The sequence below is a fragment of the Hydra vulgaris genome, chromosome 09 (assembly GCF_038396675.1).
Source record: "Hydra vulgaris chromosome 09, alternate assembly HydraT2T_AEP".
In the NCBI taxonomy this organism is placed as follows: domain Eukaryota; kingdom Metazoa; phylum Cnidaria; class Hydrozoa; order Anthoathecata; family Hydridae; genus Hydra; species Hydra vulgaris.
Genome location: NC_088928.1, coordinates 20,749,538 through 20,769,506, shown reverse-complemented (window position 1 = coordinate 20,769,506; position 19,969 = coordinate 20,749,538). Strand labels below are relative to the sequence as shown.

The following is a 19,969-nucleotide window of genomic DNA, read 5'->3' as shown; positions in this document are numbered from 1 at the left end:
TTTTTTTGCTCTTTTTTTATACTGTTAACTAAAGATTGTTACCGTCTTAAAACTATTTTTATTTCAATAATCTAGAATCTAGCAGATATCTGGGTTTTTATTAAATTATTACATTTTTAGGACCATTATAAGTCAATACATTGTTGGCTGTAACAACAAGAATAGACAGATTAACTTATAGCTTTTATGCAGTAATGCCATATATTTCTGCAGTAATGCCATATATTATGCAGTATGCCATATATTATGCAGTAATGCCATATATAAGTCAAAGGCCTAGGGTTTTTTTTTTTGGTTTTAAGAGTAAGTGAGTGCACTTAGGTATTAAGAGTAAGTGAGTGCAAGTGTGTGAGAGGTGTTAAGAGTGATTGCACGAGCATAGAATCACCCATCTAAAACAGACTTGATGGGCAACACGGCAATAAGCATTTTTGAGGGTTTTTGTGACACTTAGATAAAAAGCTCATAGATAAAATAAAATTTTACAATGTCATGTTTTATATTATAACATAAAAACTTCAGAAAACAATCGCCAGCAAAGGTTGTTTTTGTGATATTTATTCAAGCATAGTAATGTTTTCTAGAAAAATTGTTAAAAAGGTTGCATTTGACTAAATTTTTTAATTCTATTTTAATATATACTTAAATAGCATTTTTATTGAAAATGATTTATTATCTTATAAATATTATTTTATGTTGTGTTTCTTTTTACTAATTTGAAAAGTATATGAGTGTACATTTTTTACTAATTTGAAAAGTTTAAAAATTGCACTGAAATAGCTCCAAGCGACAGAGCAAGTAATTATAAGAAAATACTTTTGTAATTAAAACTTGATTTTGATACTTTTAAAATTATTGTGTCATGTAATTCAAATTTAAACAAACAAATTTCTAATACTGTTTATTAAAAAAGATTTATATTAAGTTTTAAATAAGTGTTTTTCTATTATTTTCACTTTGATTAAGTTGTATTTTGGATACTAAATTAAAAACGCAACTATAAAATATTGGGTGTTAAAAAGTATAAAAATTTTTACTAAAAATTTAAATAGCTTTTCAAAAACTACTAAAACTCTTTAGTTCTTTGTTGCTGTTTTTTTACAGCTTTTTTATATATGCTTTTTAATTGAACTTATTGAGTTTCTTTCCTACTTTAAAGATGCTTACAAAAACATGACAATGAATAAATATTTTTTGCTTTTATTTTATTATTGCATAATTACGTAATACTTATTTAGGCGATATTTTATTTTATATGCGCTAGACATTTTTTACTATTTTTGTTTTTATGAAAATAAAATACAACTCAACCTAAAATACATTTTGCTGTTTAAAAAATGCTGTTTTAAACTAATTTTGCTGTTAAAAAAATAAATATTTTATATTTGCACAAGCTTTTTTTGCCTGAGGCCTGTATATATATATATATATATATATATATATATATATATATATATATATATATATATATATATATATATATATATATATATATATATATATAGACACACACACACACACACACACACACACACACACACACACACACACACACACACACACACATAAATATAGCATTATACACACACAGATGATGTCATAAAAAAACAGAAAGTTGCAGGGTCTTCAGTACATCAATCAACTATCTTATAGCCTGCTGCCACAAAGGAGTGCTGCTACATCGACTGAGGGTTTGGCATGGGGGAACTATCTTTTCTTTTTTTTTCTTTTTTTTGTTAAAAATTAAAGCGTACATTTTTATATTAGTAAAAATGTACGCTTTAATTTTTGAGTCCAAAAATGATACTGGGAAATTGCTACCTTAGATATGGCTTGGGTATAGTATAGTTTAGTGTATATATATATATATATATATATATATATATATATATATATATATATATATATATATATATATATATATATATATATATATATATATATACATATGTCTTTATTATATATATATATATAAAATAAAGATTGTTTAACATTACATGCATATACCTAAAACAAATTGAACAATAAAATGTATGTAATGTTGTTTCTTGTTAGTTTTTGCTATATTTAGTTTTATATATATATATATATATATATATATATATATATATATATATATATATATATATATATATATATATATATATATATATATATATATATATATATATATATATATGTTTCTTGTTAGTTTTTGTTACATTTAGTTATATATATATATATATATATATATATATATATATATATATATATATATATATATATATATATATATATATATATATATATATATATATTTAAACAACTTTAAAAAGTATTCTACACAATAGAGTGCTCAATGTTCTTAAAAGAACAGAGCAATTATATTAGTAGTAGAAAATCATTTTTTTTTTTTTTTTTTCTGATGAATCTTTGTTGGTGAAACACAGTGTTAAATGGAAAAAAATTTTGTTAAGTGATTTTCTACTACTAATATATATATATATATATATATATATATATATATATATATATATATATATATATATATATATATATATATATACATATAGATAGATAAATAAAACTAAATATAACAAAAACTAACAAGAAACAACATTACATACATTTTATTGTTCAATTTGTTCCAAGGTATATGCATGCAATATTAAACAATTTTTATTTAAATTAGATATTTTATATTGTGTATCAAAATACAAGTCAGGCTTGCGCGCAATCAAATGCTATTGCTGACCACGTAAATAATTTTTTTTGTTAACAACTTGACCACGACTGTTTAGATATTTTGATGATTTAAAAGAAATGGTGAGCTAAACTTAAACTAGTAAAAAATTTTAAAAAATAAATAAAAAAGAAAACAACTCCTTACGGAAAAGAAAATACAAGCCTTAAAATAAAACTCAAACTTAAAGCGAAAATTACTTTTTGTTATGCTTTTAATTGCATTTGAAATAAATTACTTCAGAACTTATCTTTAAAACGTTTTATTAAAGTTACGCAAAACGCTTTTACAAGTTACTTCTAATGATTGTTTAATAAATGATAAAACTTTATCTAAATTACTGAAAAGTGAAATTAAATTATCAAAAAGATATGAATATATTTTAAAATTATGTAAACATTTTTTTCAAAAAGTTGCAAAAAAAAATTCTTTTAAAAAAAAACGTAGTCTTTTTTAAGTAGTAATTTTTAATCATTTCATGTTCTGATTTAAAAGCTAAGTTATAAAAAAAAATTTAACTATTCTTTATAAAAATAGAAACAAAAAAATAAAGAAATTAAATCATTGCATTGGAATGGGAAGATTTAATCCAACTTATTCATAATTTAAAGTAAATTTAAAAAATAAAGATTTTTAGAAAGACATGGAAAAATAGTTTTGAACGTTTAAACTTATCATAAAAAATACATGCCTACTAAAAAAAATTTAAATATAAGATTTAATTTACACAAAATCTTTTTTTTTTTTAAATGATCATTATAATTAATTTTTTATTTAATTCAAAGCTGTCTTGAAAAAATAAAAACTTTAAAGATCAAAAGATCAGCAATACAAAGATATTCATAACAATATTTCATTGCATTTAAATTTTTTAAAATATCAAAACAGCTGTGGTCATATTGTAAAAGAAAAAAAATTTTAAGCGTGGTTGGTTACAGTGTGCAATCGTATGTCATTTCTGTCTAAGCCTGTAAGTTGAAAATGTTTTTCATTGATAATACAAGTATAACAAACATTAAGTATTAAAAAGTAGATAAAATATGTTGAAAATAATTTTTATTGTTATTAGAGCTTCATGTATCAAAAACAGAATCAATGATTAGTCACAACAACAACAAAGCACATAATTAGTCATTAATCAATTTATTGATTAATGACTAATTATTGATAATGACTAATTAACAAAGCACATAATTAGTCATTAATCAATTTATTGATTAATGACTAATTATGTGCTTTGTTGTTGTGACTAATCATTGATTTTGTTTTGATACATATAACTTATTTAATTACATCAATTAAGATGCAGATTTTAAATTTTTAAGTGAGCAAAATATATCAGTAACAAACAAACCTTAATATATATACATTTATATATATTTTTTATATATATACACATATATATATATATGTATATATATATATATATATATATATATATATATATATATATATATATATATATATATATTTTAAACCAATTGGGAAATCTGTGGTATACATGGTTCCATCGGGCTGGCTAACACGCTGTATATATATATATACATATATATATATATATATATATATATACATATATATATATATATATATATATATATATATATACATATATATATATATATATATATATATATTTATATATATATATATTTATTTTGGGAATTTTAAACCGATTGGGAATTCTGTGGTATACATGGTTCCATCGGGCTAGCTAACACGCTGTATATATATATATATATATATATATATATATATATATATATATATATATATGTATATATATATATATATACATACATATATATATATATATTTATATATATATATATATATATATATATATATATATATATATATATATATATATGTATATATATATATATATACATACATATATATATATATATATATTTATATATATATATATATATATATATATATATATATATATAAGAGAGAGAGAGAGAGAGAGAGAGAGAGAGAGAGAGAGAGAGAGAGAGAGCAGAGAAAGAGAAATATACAGCCCCTGCAAATGGCTATTTTAGTATATGCCATCATTGGCATAAAAATATGTAGATATACCTGTATATATGTGTATGTATATATATATATATATATATATATATATATATATATATATATATATATATATATATATATATATATATATATATATATATATATATATATATATATATATATATATATATATATATATATATATATATATATATATATATATATATATATATATATATATATATATATATATACATATAAATTTTTATTTGCATACATTTCGTAGTATAAGTATTACTTACAGACTAAAGTTGTTTGTATTTAATAAAACTTTTATAATACTTAACGGACATATCGGAATACCACAAGAATATAATTCACACAATATAAAAGCATTTTAAAATGTAAGCATTTTCTCCATACTTATACTATAATTTAAAATCGACGTACGTTGAGCAATTCATGTTAAAATTAAGGTTTAAAAAACAACGTTTTTGGTAGGATATGGACTTACTATTCGGGATTCATCTTTGTCACAATACAGTTTAGGGTTAAGGTAATGTATAGTGCCAATAAAACAAATCGTTAAGGCGAGTATACGCCTTTTCTTTACGACCTTCGTGAACTTCAGTGCTGGCAATGTATTCGAAAGAAATTATTTTGTTCGCATCTTATAGCACTTCGAACTTAGCTCTCCGAGTCATCTTATTTGATCAAAAAATAATAAAGGATGAGTCCGAAATGAAATGTTTTTTTTACTTAACCTTACGTAATTTTTATATCGAAGTGACGTGGCTTTTCGCAAAAAACGAATTTTAATATACAATTAAACTGTTAATTTTGTGGTATTAAACATCTAATTAGATTAATATTTAAGTTAGGAATAATTTTTGATTTTGATTTTAGTGTTTTGAAAGTTACGGTTTACATTTTTTTTTGAATTTAATGCCTTAATTAAGTTTCAAATAATTTAAGTATAATTTAGTTATCCAATAGCAACGGCAAAGTATATTAATTATAAAAATGTCAACAAATCACGATGAAAACTTGAAGGATCCTTATGAAGTAGCATGCAAATACCTTGAGAAAAAAGAAGTTATTAATCTGATGCAGGTAATAATCGTTTTAGAAAGTTAATTTGCAGTTTCGCATTTGTCATATTTCAAATTTTTTTCTGCATAGATGTTGGCATTTAACATAATAAGTGAAAAACCTGAAGATCCGCTAATGTTCATGATTACAAAGTTAGAAGAAAGAAAAAGTTTGAAGAAATTTGGAAAAAGTTGAATATGTAATTTCTTCAATCGAACTTAAAAGTCTTTCAAAAAGTGTTCAAAAACTTAAAAACGTTGAACATTTTATATATTCTTTGTGTAATGTTATATACATACTTTTCGATTATTTTTCTTCTCTCTTTTTTTTTTTATTCCAATTGTTGAAAATAAGTATTTCAATATTAGTTATACACACATGGATTACAACAAAAATTATAAAAATAAAGATAATATTAAATAAAAAAAGTAAAATCGGAAGAACAAGTGTTTTGTTAACAAAAAAAGGTAAAAAAATATTTAAAAATATATGATCTAAGTTCGAAAACCAAAGTTCGAAGTGCGTTAAATTCGGAAGTGTGTTAAAATGTAAATACGTTTTTTAACAGGTAAAAAAAAAGCGAATTATATTTATTTAGTCAAGGGTCTCTAACCGCTAAAAGTCAATCGTAAAAGAGCAAAAGTAGCATAAGAAAAGTTATTGCAAACCATTAAAAAAATTAAAATATTGAATGCTATACTCAGTTAAACCCCATGGTCAGCGCCGGTTACGTTTCACGATGGAGGGGTGCCATTACAATATCTTACTAAAATATCCTACTAAAAAAAAAAGGAAAAATATGGACTAAAAAACCAAACACTGCAGTAGTTAAAAAGTTACCTGGTTTATGGTTTAAAACAAATAAATTATCCCTAAGCATAGAAAAAAACAAAATACACTTTGTTTCATTCAAACCAGCAAAGAAACACATTATTAAATATTCTACCCTCTCTAAAAATAGAAAATATAATCATTGAAAGAGCTCATGAAATTAAATTTTTAGGAGTTATAATTGATTAAAACGTAACTTGGAAAGCTCATAAAAATGCTTTAAACACTAAAATATCAAATTACTTATGTCTTTATAAGGTAAGACCAATGTTGTCGCAAAGTAATTTAAAACTTATATATTTCTATTTTATATAAAGCTACCTCATATATGCGAATATAGCTTGCGGCGAGTGCGCATATAACCAAAAAAATTTTATATCGACGTCAAAAACATGCTATAAGACTAATATACCATGAAGACAAATTTACACCCGCTGAGTCCCTATTTAAAGAAATGAATGTGCTTAATATTTATCAAATTAACATTTATCAAAATATTATAATATTATTTATGCTAAAATTTAAATTAGGTCAAGAACCAAATCATTTTTTAAATAACTTTTTTATAAATAACGTTAACAAATATAACGCAAGAGAAACAGGAAATTTTATTACACCCTTCAAAAAAACGAAATTTTCACAATTCTCAATTGCATATCGGGGTCCTTATTTATACAGCATATTAGTAACTAAAGATAAATCAATTTGCAATCCAAATAATCAAAATTCCTTGAAAACAAAGTTAAAAAATTTAAACAAATACTCTGAATTTTTTTTACAGACTATAAATTAAATTACATATATATCAACTACAAAGTCAACTGACTCGTTTATGTGTATTATCTGAATGACTCTTACCTTTTTTAAACAATAAGTTAAAAAAGTTATTTTTTCCAAAAAAAAAACACTTTATTTTTTTCCTTAACAATTTTAGTTATTATGCTGCATTATGTTTTGTTTAATTTTTATCTTGAGTTTATTTTAATTTAAAGAATATCAAAATATAGCTGTACTTAATATATAATTATATTTAACATAATCATAATACCAATCACATTGTAAGGGCTTCGTGATAAGATCATTACGATCTTCTTGAAGTCCGGCCCGTACTATTTAATTATAACTCTCATTAAATATTTTGACTCACAAAACTTGTAAAATATTACACCTTTAATTTACGAAATTTGTAAATGTTATATGTAAGGCAAAACATAAGGAAAAAAAAAAGTTCTCAAAACTGGTGAAATGCTTTGTACTTTCTGTGAAAAACAAAATAGAGTCTTTAACGAAATAGTTGTTAGGAAAACTGTTATTTTTATCAACAAGATTGTCCTGAATAAATACTATTAAAAAGTTACAAGTTTATAAGATAAATAGATAAACATTAAAATTAAAACTGTTTTAAAATCGATTCAGGTTTGCCAATAAACTAGTAATATTTCTAGTAAGAATTCTTTACAACGTTAAAGACTTGACACTTCTGAGCGTTGTGCTATCTTAAAATTAAACTTAAGTATGTTTATGATATTGTCAAATGATAGTGTTTTGCAAAAAAATTGCTGCGATTAGAGCCTGGAAACAAAAATAACACAAAATGTTGGCCCCCTAATCTCGAATGCGAGGACACAAGTTAATAAAATAAATTATTTTACTAATTTCTCTCACACTAAACTTTAATTCCTGAAGAGATTAAATTTCATCTTTTTTTTAAATTTAATCTTTATATTTTAATCTTTATATTTTAAATGGTCATAATCTCAAAGATTACTTTTAAATTTGCGAAAATACGATATAAGAAGTTCTGATAATACATCACGGTTGCAAATTGATTATATTTTACATACTCTGGAAGAAAAAATTTTATAACTACTTTGCGTTAATTCGCAACTGCCCAAAATTGTAATTTTTAGAAGAAAAATTTTTTAATAAAAAGCAATACTAACATTTTTATTTTATTTCTCAAACTTCACTTTTTAACCATATATAAATCGGAAGAATATTAAATAGGCTCTCAGAGTTTAATGTAAAACATCTTAGAAAATTACATTTCTTGCCAAAAAATATGGAGAAAGATAACATTTTAGACTAAGAAACAGTAGCATACTTCAATGCGACTTTTATTAAATTCTATATTTTTCTCTAAGAACCTGAATACGTATGACTAAACTATTTTCAATTTAAAAAGGTTTTTACCCAATCTTTTTTACATAAAAATTGACAGCTATTTTCAATCAAAGTGCATAATAATATTATAAAAAGTGTGATAACATTACTGACCTACTACACTGCGACCATTTTCTAAAGGCCCATGTGGATTATGGCTTAAAAACGTACTTAACTTTATTTTTATAGTGTATTTCAATAAATTATAAATAAAGTATCAAAAAATAATAAAAATTATCAAAAAATAATATCAAATTTGAAAAGAGGTCAATCATAAATGAATTAAATTCAAAAGATAGCTGACTATTTTCTATAGACGCAGTTCACATTTTTTAACAAAACTATCAAAAAAAATGTTTTTATCCTATTTTTACTTGATAAATTCGTTTTGGCATACTTCGCACCAAGTTTTCCAGCACTTTTGGCTCCATATCCTCCCAGCATTCTGATACCGCTACTTTTAGCTCTGCCACATAGTTATATTGCTTCTGGTCAGCATAGATATGTCTTACAATGATTCCCCAGATGTTTTCAACAGGACTCAAATCTGGACTGCGATCAGGCGACCACATTTGCTCGATTTTTTAGCTTCAAACCAAGCTTTAGTCTCGTTACTAGTGTCAATACTGACGCTGTCTTGTTAAAAAACAAACTTTTCGCGTCGATATTTGTTTTTAAATGGAATCAAACATAATTTTATAATATCAATGTATTCAAAACTTTTCATTTTGCAAGATTTAAATGCTAAATTTAACTTTCCTGTTGCACAAAACCCAAGCCAAACCATCAAAGATCCATCACCGAAATTCTTTGTCGGAAAATATTTGAGTTCTCTCCTCAAATCACGCCAGTAGCCACTAAAACTATCAGGCCTATCAAGATTAAACTTTTTCTCGTCCGAAAAAATCACCTGGTTTTGAAAACAAAAAAATTCAGCTATTTAGACATCTTACGTATTCATGAGAATATAATCTAAAATTTCTTACTTGTTCCCAATCGCGTGCCATGTTTTCGCGGGCGAATTCCATCCCTTTCTGTTTGTGAACGGGCTTCAAATTTGGTGCTTTATTCGTTTTTGATCGTACGATGTGTGGGCTGTCTTTAAGAACTTTCCTAATCATCTCCTTGCAAACATTTAAACCCAAATCTGACTTAATTGTTTTCAAACTTCTTGATAAACTTGATGCGAGTCGAACAATTCTGCGTTTTACACGACCAGAAACCTTAGATTTATTTGGTTTCCTCTTGATTGTTGCATAATCTGTTGGATTTTTCAAGAAATTACGGATAACTTGATCTGATCTCTTCAATCTTCTGGCAAAATCTCGATTTGCAACTTTTTCTTGATGATAAGCCAATATTTGACCTTTTTCAATATCAGTAAGGACCTTTCCTTTCGGAATTTGGTTAAGTTCAACTTAATTTCGACTCACAAAATAAAAAATACTACAGAATATAAGAAATTTGCGACAAAACTCGTCAAAACTTTAGTGCGTTTATAGAAAATTACTCGTCAAAACTTTAGTGCGTCTATAGAAAATTGCCACGTGAATATTAAAAATTTAATTATTTTAATACAATCAAGACAATTAATAATCAGATGCATAATGGATCATTGTTTTCTTACATATACTTATTCAAAAGTACCGTTAGAACAATTTTATTACCACTGTAACACTGTAAATCCGCTAAATTCTACATGCGTCTATAGAAAATGGTCGCAGTGTATTAATATAATGTCCTTTAAATTGAAATAACTATAAAATCTTCCGCAATTTGTGAAAATTTACTAAAAATCTTTTTGTTGATTTAAAATTGTGCAAACAAATAATACAGTATAAACCTATAAAAATACAAGGAACTGTAAGTACAAACTTAAATGTAATAGAAGAATAAAACTTTTATTTCTTTTCTGACTGATGATGTTTTAAAACGTGTAAATGTTTAAAATTTTTTGAGAAGAAGAATGGTTAAAAATTTGAAAGTGCTCAAAAAAAAAAGTTATAAAAATTTTATTAGCATTACAAATCAAGAACAAACAAAAAATAAAATATGCTAAATACTCAAAGTATAAATTTCATAAAAAGTCTTTTTCCTGGTTAGAATATGAGTTCATTTTGAATTTGAAGAACTTATCAAGAATCTATTTAACCTATTAAAAACACCAAAAAAAGAGAGTGGGACTTATATTGCCTTATAGAGACAGAGGAAAACAAGCTAATAAAAGATAATTTTAAATCCGGCTGAAAAAGCTGAATATGATACATAGTATATACTCGAAACAGAAAGATACAAAGCGAAAGATATAGGTAGTAAGAACTTTGAAAAAATTATTAAGTACATTATGCAAGATCAACAGTTGGTATATGATAATAATAAAAATATTACCAAAGAAATTAAAAAAATGTATCCAAATGTTGGGCAATCTTAAATACTTGCTATATATCAAAAAGTCTATACAATCATATTTAAAATGTGAATGTATGATGACATTTAGATTTAGAAGCTCCACACCTTAATTTTGCCTCATAACCCCGAGCCAGCATGGAACGGCCCGTATGTGTATTTACGAAAAGCACAAAAGTCGGGTAAACAAAAGAAAAAATAGTTAATGAAATAACCAAATAATTTAACTATTAGTTACAATTAAATAATTTTTTTTTTAATTTAGTTAGAATAATTTAGTTAGGTATAAATAATGCTGAAATGCTATGAATTAAAAGAATTACATGCTATTGTTATTAAATAAAAAAACAAAAGTTACAGATTGAAAAATTAAATCGAATGAAAAGATATAAGAATTTTAAGGTTTTTACTCGACTAAATCAACTTTTAGCAGATTAGTAGGAAGTCCATCGTTGAATAAGTTGGCTGTTTGATTTTTCAAAGTCGACTAATTTTGGCTTTCGACTAGTCAACTTTTAGTCGCTTTAGTCAAAGTCGATATCAACGCAAGTTACTATTGTACCCTTAAGACTTCAAATATATGACTCGGATATGTTTTGGGCAAATCCAACTCCTAGTTTTGTTAAATTTCATAAACCAATGATCTTAAGTTATGTTAAAGAAAGTAATAATAATTTTTATTTATTTTTTACGTCAAAAAATAACCAATTTGTTGAATTTATTGACATTTATATTATTTACTATGTAAATAATATAAATTTTTTTTTAACTCACGATGTGCATGTTTATTTGTATGGTCTTATACAGTTTAGTGTGTTAATTTTAATTAGTTTATGTTGATTATAAAACTATTGTAAACAATCAACTGAAAATAAAGTTTTAAATAAATAAATAAAAAAAAGCTTATCCCCGAAACAAACATTTTTTTTGAACGGCTAATAAATGAATTTGCTGATATTATAATATAGCTATCGAGTAAAAAAGTTCCTTATATCAAAAGCTCTATTTCTATAGTCATCGATGAAAAAGTTTTAGCGGAAGTCAATTAAATCAATCGTCCGCTTTGTAAAGCAACATATGCTGTAATGAATTACATTGGAAAAACACAAACACATTATTTAACAGTGAGAAAGCATTATTACTCTTTAAGATAAATCTACTCTATGGTTGGGTGCGTTTCATGGTGTACCTCATTTATTTGTCATATAAATTGGGTATTAGGCAAAAAGAGAGGAGGTCAAAAGATAAATATTTTGAAAATTATAAAAAGGATTTTCTAAAATCTCGATATAGCTGTAAACAAAAAAGATTTTTGGAAAAAATAAATTTACACATAGACAAATCCCATTTAGGTGGCATTGGTTCATCTAATATTGGCTATACTGCTAGGCACTTTAACATCTGAGAGAATAACATCGATAGTTGATAAAACACGGCTGAAAATATGAAAATAATATGACGTTTTATGTCGAATAAATTGTTGAGGTGTATGTTCTTCCATCGCACAGTGGAGTATTTGTATGACAAAACCGCTCAAAAACATTTTATGGACTTTTTTTCACTTTATTAGTTTAAAACACAGAATTTTATTAAAATTAAATGCTTAATTAAAAAGATAAAATTTTTTAAAGAGTAATTTATTATTAATAAAAAGACCTATTTGCTTATCAAAGCTTCATGCTGAGATCATCATATTGACTGCGTCTTTGGAAAAAGGCAACGTTTTTTTGTGCCGTTTTGATCTTGAACTACTTACGTATGGGTCTGAACTCAATAGCAGCCTATTTAATACGTCTGTAATGCAGTCGATACGAGAAAACTTTCAACTAAAATTTTGTCTGTACTGCCAAAAGTGTTTGTTTCGGGCTTCAGCTACCTCCTCGGATAACTGGCCGAGAGGGAGGATTGCATGAGTTATTACTTCGGCACCATGCATCAAAACTTTATGCATTGTTGGAGATATGGGATACCAACCATACAGATTGATATACAGTTTAGTAGTTTCATGAGCAAAAGCGTCGAATTTAACAGCATCAATTTTATATCCACTTAAAATGACTTCAATAATAACATGTAAACCTTTTATCAAATCCAAGTTAACACCAGTTACTTGTGAAGATAATTCCGGGCTTGAAAAAAATCTTCTTGACGTATTGCCGTCATTCGTATTTCCAAACCCTGCTTTAGGTATATTTACTTGAAGCCCTAATTCTTCTTTGAAAGATGTTTGTATTTTCTTCTTCGCTTCTTTGACAATTTTTTTTTCCTCTTCTGGTCGAGCTTGCCACTTTTTTAAAGGTATTTTATAAGCTAAATGAGGAAGCGATTCAAAAAAGCTGATCCTTGCATGAAGAAACGAGAGTCCAAATGAGATGGTTTCTGTATTGATTGATTCTTTTTTAATCAATTTATTAAAATCTTTCGATGTTTGTCCACAAATGTAGCACCTCATAGTTGATGTAGTATCAATTGCAGCGTTGCACACTTTACCATCTATCATATAAAAAAGCAAGGTATACTTTATTTTCCAATTTCATTGGGCAACCTTGTTTCCCTAAGATTTCTTATTTGGTTTTTTACGTGCTCTTTCTCGTCCATTGTTAGGTCTTTAGATTCAATAATGAAACGTATTCGAATTGACTTGCAGAACCTTGGAGATAAGTTGACTGGATTTACCATATAATTTTTTCTTGTTGGCCATCAATTCTAACAATCATTCTCAGACGTACTAAAGAACTTTGAAAAATATTTGTATCACTGACGGTGTTGTTTTGAAATTTTTGCTTAAATTTTGCTTGTTGCGATCCATCACAGCCCCATTTTGATATTAAAACCATATTTTTCTGTTCTTCAATTGAACACTTTTCTACAACCTCTGAGACATATTTTGTTTCGGTTACTTGTATCGATTCCTTATAAGGGTAACATTCTTTTTCGGCTTGTTGTATTATTGAGTAGCAGGGGTAGACATTTTTGTTTCTACTTTGAATGAGTTCTCACTGTTTTCTGGTAAAATTGCCTACTACAAACAGTGCCAGTGCCAGTGCCTCTTGAGGTGTTAATTTATTGACAGTTACTTTTTTAAAAGCAGAGTTAAATGCTTTTCGGTATTTCTTCGCTCTGGTAGGCGTGGCAGTAATTTCTTCAAAAAATTTTGAAACATCAGTATTTCCTGAAGTGTGCTGGCTCATTCTGGCTGCATACGTCAATTCATCAACAGATACCTGTTTGCGCAAATCCATAGTTTTTCGACGCTTGCTGCAATCACTTAGTTCTATAAATGATTTTGATGGTCATCCAGGTTTCTGTCGAATGTTTATTGACCAATAAGGTAGCTCGATGTTTGATTTGAGCCATGTTTATTGTTTTTTATAAAACTTTCTTGTTATAACTTGCATCTTTTCTTGAAATCGCTCTTAAAGAATTTTAAAATTCTTGTTATCGTACTTTTTTGATCTATTAGATATTTCATAACTGTTATAAGGTGTTCTTCCAACAAAACTTTAATTCATCAAATTACCTTTACAATCTTTCATTATTTCATATAACTCTCTTCTAGTAAACAAATTTTTGACTTCTGTCGAATCTACATGATAAATAATAAAATAAGTAATACATAGTGGTGTGTCCTTAATGAACGACAAGTAATATATATTTTTTGTTTGAGAATTTATAGTTTAATAGTTTAATATATTAGATACAATTTAAGATTTACGTAGTTTGGTTAAGTTTGTACAAAAATATTTAAAAATTAGACAACAAGAATTTATTTTATAGCTATTTCAAGACTTTTTACGAAATAATGTATATTACGAAATGGTTTACACACTATTTTTGAAGCGTTGAAATAAAAAGTGGCGGACGTTGGCGGATAATTTTACAAAAGTATCTGATTGTTTACAGCCTATAGTTATTGCTCGTAAAAAAGTTATAACTTGACAAGACCATACTTGTTAACAAAAACATTATTATCTTACAATTTTATATGAAAATTAAAACTCAAATAGCCCATCATAAAAACGCTTTATATTATGCACAATAGTGACAGATATTTAATGTAATTTTATTTTTTCATACCTTCCTCTGCCTTAATTAGCCGTTTATTTTTTCAAAACTGAACAATATTATAGTAATAGCTGCAATAGCAAATGTCACAAATTTTTGAATTTTTTTTTCCCACGAAATTTCAAATAACAACGCCACGTTCTGAACAAAAATACGACAAAAGGAAAAATTGAGAAGAATTTTCTGATACATAATCTAATGAAGCAATTATCTAGCTTGAAAATAATAAAGTTAATAAGATTTTATGCGAACTTGACTTTTGAGCGATTTTGTCATACAAATGCTCCACTGTGCATCGTTCAACAGATGACTTAAAATAAAATAATTATTTATTTGTTTATTACAAAAAGTAGAACCACAGCTTAACAATAGGTATCTATATGGTAACTTCACTTGTGCGGAAGCTGATGATATTATGCTTTTAAGCTCAACTTTATCTGGTCTGGAAAAATTAATAAAAACTTGTAATGTATACTGCAATTCAAATTGCATTAAACTAAACCCTGATAAAACAGAGTTCCTCCTGACAGGTAAAAGACAGTTACAAAGCTGCAAAATATCGAAAAAATTTACACAATAAACTTAAACACTTGGGGCTTGCATGATATAAGGAGCACTCTACATTTTCCTCACTTAATCGGGTAAACATTGCTGAAAAAATATCTAATTTTTGGGCAGCTGTCCAAACTCTTGTTTAATCTAGAATCCGTTTTGCTCATTCAAAATCTATCACGCAATTATATCAAACCTTTGTAGTACCAATATTAACTTACGGTTTGGAACTTTGTATGACCAATGACGTAACAATGCAAAAGACAGAATCGGAAGGAGCGCATTAAAATCGCTTTTCAACCTTTCAAAACATTGCAAAAATTATTTACACTCGTTATTTAAAATTCAAGACATATCAAAATACATTCACCAGAATAAACCGAACTTATTTATTCGTCTTTTGGATAACAAATTGACGAATGATACTATTGAATTTCAGCTTAACAATCACACGGTAAAACAGTCTTTTGTAGATGAAGTCCAGCAGGTGTGCCATATTAGTGGGCTAGTGGACTTTAAAAAGTTAAGGAATGAAAAAAATAGAATACGTTTTGTGGTGGTGGGGGATAAAATCACTAAAGATATTGAGAAAACATTGAAATATTCATTACATTAGTGGAACGTAAAAAAATACATCTGGAAAAAAAAAACAACTAATAATGCATTATTAGTTAATAATGCATTATTAGTTAATAATGCATTACTAGTTAATAATGCATTATTAGTTAATAATGCATTATTAATTAATAATGCATTATTAGATAATAATGCGTTATTAGTTAATTTAATGCTCTATTAAGAAAAATGAATGCACTAAATATATATCAACTTAATGTTTATAATGTACTATGTTTTATGTTTTTATGTAAAATCAATTCTTCCCCGGTTTCTTTTCATAACTTGTATTTGTCAAAAGATAAAAATAAATACATTCTACGCAATGATAATTTTATCAAGCAGCAATATTTTCAAACAAATTATAGTAAGTTTTGCATTGCTTTTCGCGGACCATTTTTATGGAACAAAATAGCTTTAGAAATTTTTTCTTAAGTTTTTATTGAACAATGTAACTACAACTCATTTAAACGAAAACTTAAATAATTAATTTTTACAATTGATGATTTGGTAATATATTTTTAATATATATATATATATATATATATATATATATATATATATATATATATATATATATATATATATATATATATATGTAAATTATGTTAGTGTATTTTACAAATAGAGTGCTCAATGTTCTTAAAGAACAGAGCAATAATAAATAAATTAGTAAAAAACACTTATCTAACTTTTATCTTCGACTTGAAGTTTCACCATTGCTGGATCATCAGGAAGAGTTCTAGAACTCTTCCTGATGATCCAAAACTTCAAGTCGAAGATAAAAGTAAGATAAGTGTTTTTTTCTAATTTATATATATATATATATATATATATATATATATATATATATATATATATATATATATATGCGTGTATGTGCATATATGTATGTATGTATGTATGTATGTATGTATGTATGTATGTATGTATGTATGTATGTATGTATGTATGTATGTATGTATGTATGTATGTATGTATGTATGTATGTATGTATGTATGTATGTATGTATGTATCAGTGACGGATCCAGCATTTTTTGATCTTTGAGATAGCTAACTTCCAGACATGGAGCAAACTCCAAACATTTATATGTTTATACTTATGTCAAATAAGGATGCTTTGCAAAAAATTGCTATGATTGGAGGCTGGGAACAAAAAAGCCCCAAATTTTGTGCCCCCCTGCCCCAAACGTGAGAGCACCAAGTTGATGAAGTATTTTTTGTGCTATTCTCAACTAGACTTATATTCATCCATAAATTTTAAGTTTCATAGTATTATCTTTCAGCGTTTAAAAATAATGACCATATAAAATTTATAACCCCCTCAAATTGAGGGGGGTTTAAACTTTAAATGGTCATAATTTTTGAAAGCTAAAATATTTTACTATGAAATTTAAAATTTATTGATGAATATTAGTCTAGTTAAGAACAGTACAAAAAATACTTCATCAACTTGGTGCTCTCACGTTTGGGGCAGGGGGGGCACAAAATTTGGGGCTTTTTTGTTCCCAGCCTCCAATCATCGCAATTTTTTGCAAGGCATCCTTATTTAACATAAGTATAAACATATAAATGTTTGGAGTTTGCTCCGTGTCTGGAAGTTAGCTATCTCAAAGACCAAAAAAAGCTGGATCCGGCTCTGTGTATGTATGTATATATATATGTGTGTGTGTTTGTGTGTTTAAACTTTTAAAAATTTATATATATACCAAGATTTTTATGCATTTTTTTTCTTTTTTTTTTTTGGGATATATAGTATATACATCAGGTTTTAATAATTTTAACGAATTTTTCTGTAAAGAAAAAATTTGTAAATATCTTGTTTATCTTTTACGAATATTACGAGAAATTATCACGTTTATGTTAGCGGTTCTCGACGACAAGACCTAACGGTCTTCTACGAGTCCCTGCGTTCTTTTATTTTTTTTGTCGATCAAATTTTTTAAATTTTTTATTGTCATTTACCTATTATTCGTATCTTGTAATCGTGTAAACTTTATATCTTATAACGACATGTTTTTTAAAATGTAATAAAGAACATAAAAAAAAAAAAAAAAAAAAAAAAATTTTTTAACCATATATAGTTACCTATAGAAATTTTTTCAGATGTAACTACATCTGGAGAAAATTCTTCCAGATGTTATTGGGCTTGGAGAAAAATTACCAGATGTAGTTACATTTTTCTAAAGATGTTGTTAGAGGTCATTGAAATTTCAGATGATATCGGACAGATATTAGTAGAGTAAAAGAAAAATACAGATGATTTGGGACAAAAGTGTACAGATGATCTTGGACTACTCCACAGATGTTGTTAGACAGATGTAGTAATCCTTTACCGAATTTATTTGTAGTTTCATAGCCATTCAATGCAACCTTTATACTAACTAAAATATTAAAAGAACCACAAACATTTTATAAGTTTAGATAACCTTCAAGAGACCGAGAAAATAGTTCGAGTTAGCGAATGTTCGAGTTATCAGAACATTCTATAACACGAACTTTTGCCGAAGTTAAAACAATTCGAGTTATCAAAAGTTTTGATATTAAAGGTAAAAACAATACATTATAAATTAAAAAATGTTCTAATGTCACTGTGTCTTAAAAATGTTCTAATGTCACTGTGTTTTGAAGAAACGTCTCTTTCAAATATAATTGAGACTGTATTGAGCTTTTGCTTAAAATCTTCACCACTGAGACTGAAGGGCGTATAATCATACAAAACATGCAGTGCTTCCCGAATATCAGTAACTTTTGGGCAAACTGGATTAATCGCATTACCATCATCATTATCTTTCTCGTCATCAGCATCATGTTCCTTCGCTGTAATTTTACCTCTTTTATCCACTGTTTTTCTGTAAGTAAAGGTACTTTGCTCATTAAGTTTTTATCTGCAGAAATGACATCTTCAGCTGTTGTACCCGAAGGGAAAAAATTTTCAAGTTTTTCTATCTGATTTTGAAGCTTTTTAAAATAGTCGTCATCTTCATCCAAATGGGCAGATTTCTGATGATCTTACAAGATTCCTGATTGTGCAAAACAATTAACGATAGTGGAGGTAAAAAACTAGACAAATACGAATTTTCGAAGCATCTAAAAATTGTCACATTAAAAGAGGTTTTTCGAAGACTCGAAGATTTGCTCCAGGTATGACAACGATATTCCATACAATGACGAATTTGAGATTTGTAGAGATAAAGAATAGTATAAAAGTGGCAAGCACAATAAAAAGATCCAACCTTAGCAAATCCTAGTTTTGCAATGGCTTTGATGTATGGTATAAAAAAAAAATGCCACCTTTGATAAAAAAAATTATGGGAGATTGTCAATGTAAATTAAAAACAAAGTAGGGTAAAGGATCAAACCTTAAGGAACCCCTGAAATTACAGGAAATAAAGAAGACTGCTGTTTATCAAGGACAACTTTTATTCTACGATTGGTAAAGAAGAACTCAATAATCTCAAAGCTGTTACTTGATACATTGTAAGAAGAGAGCTAATAAA

General features: G+C 26.3%; 1 protein-coding gene and 1 long non-coding RNA gene across 2 annotated transcripts in view; one reads left to right on the top strand and one right to left on the bottom strand.

The window, feature by feature from the left end:
• Nucleotides 1-5,450, bottom strand: part of LOC100200826 (ras-related protein ORAB-1) — a 28,369-nt gene extending 22,919 nt beyond the window's left edge. The window contains exon 1 of the mRNA XM_065805023.1: nt 5,259-5,450. Coding sequence (XP_065661095.1) covers nt 5,259-5,272 — 14 coding nt within the window. The 5' untranslated portion in view covers nt 5,273-5,450. The remainder of the gene's footprint in view (nt 1-5,258) is intronic.
• A 215-nt stretch (nt 5,451-5,665) lies between these two features.
• LOC124810817 (uncharacterized) lies at nt 5,666-6,145 on the top strand. The gene is made up of 2 exons (XR_010640704.1): nt 5,666-5,857; nt 5,927-6,145. It is a non-coding gene; the product is annotated as an uncharacterized LOC124810817 (long non-coding RNA).
• Nucleotides 6,146-19,969: the final 13,824 nt, after the last annotated feature.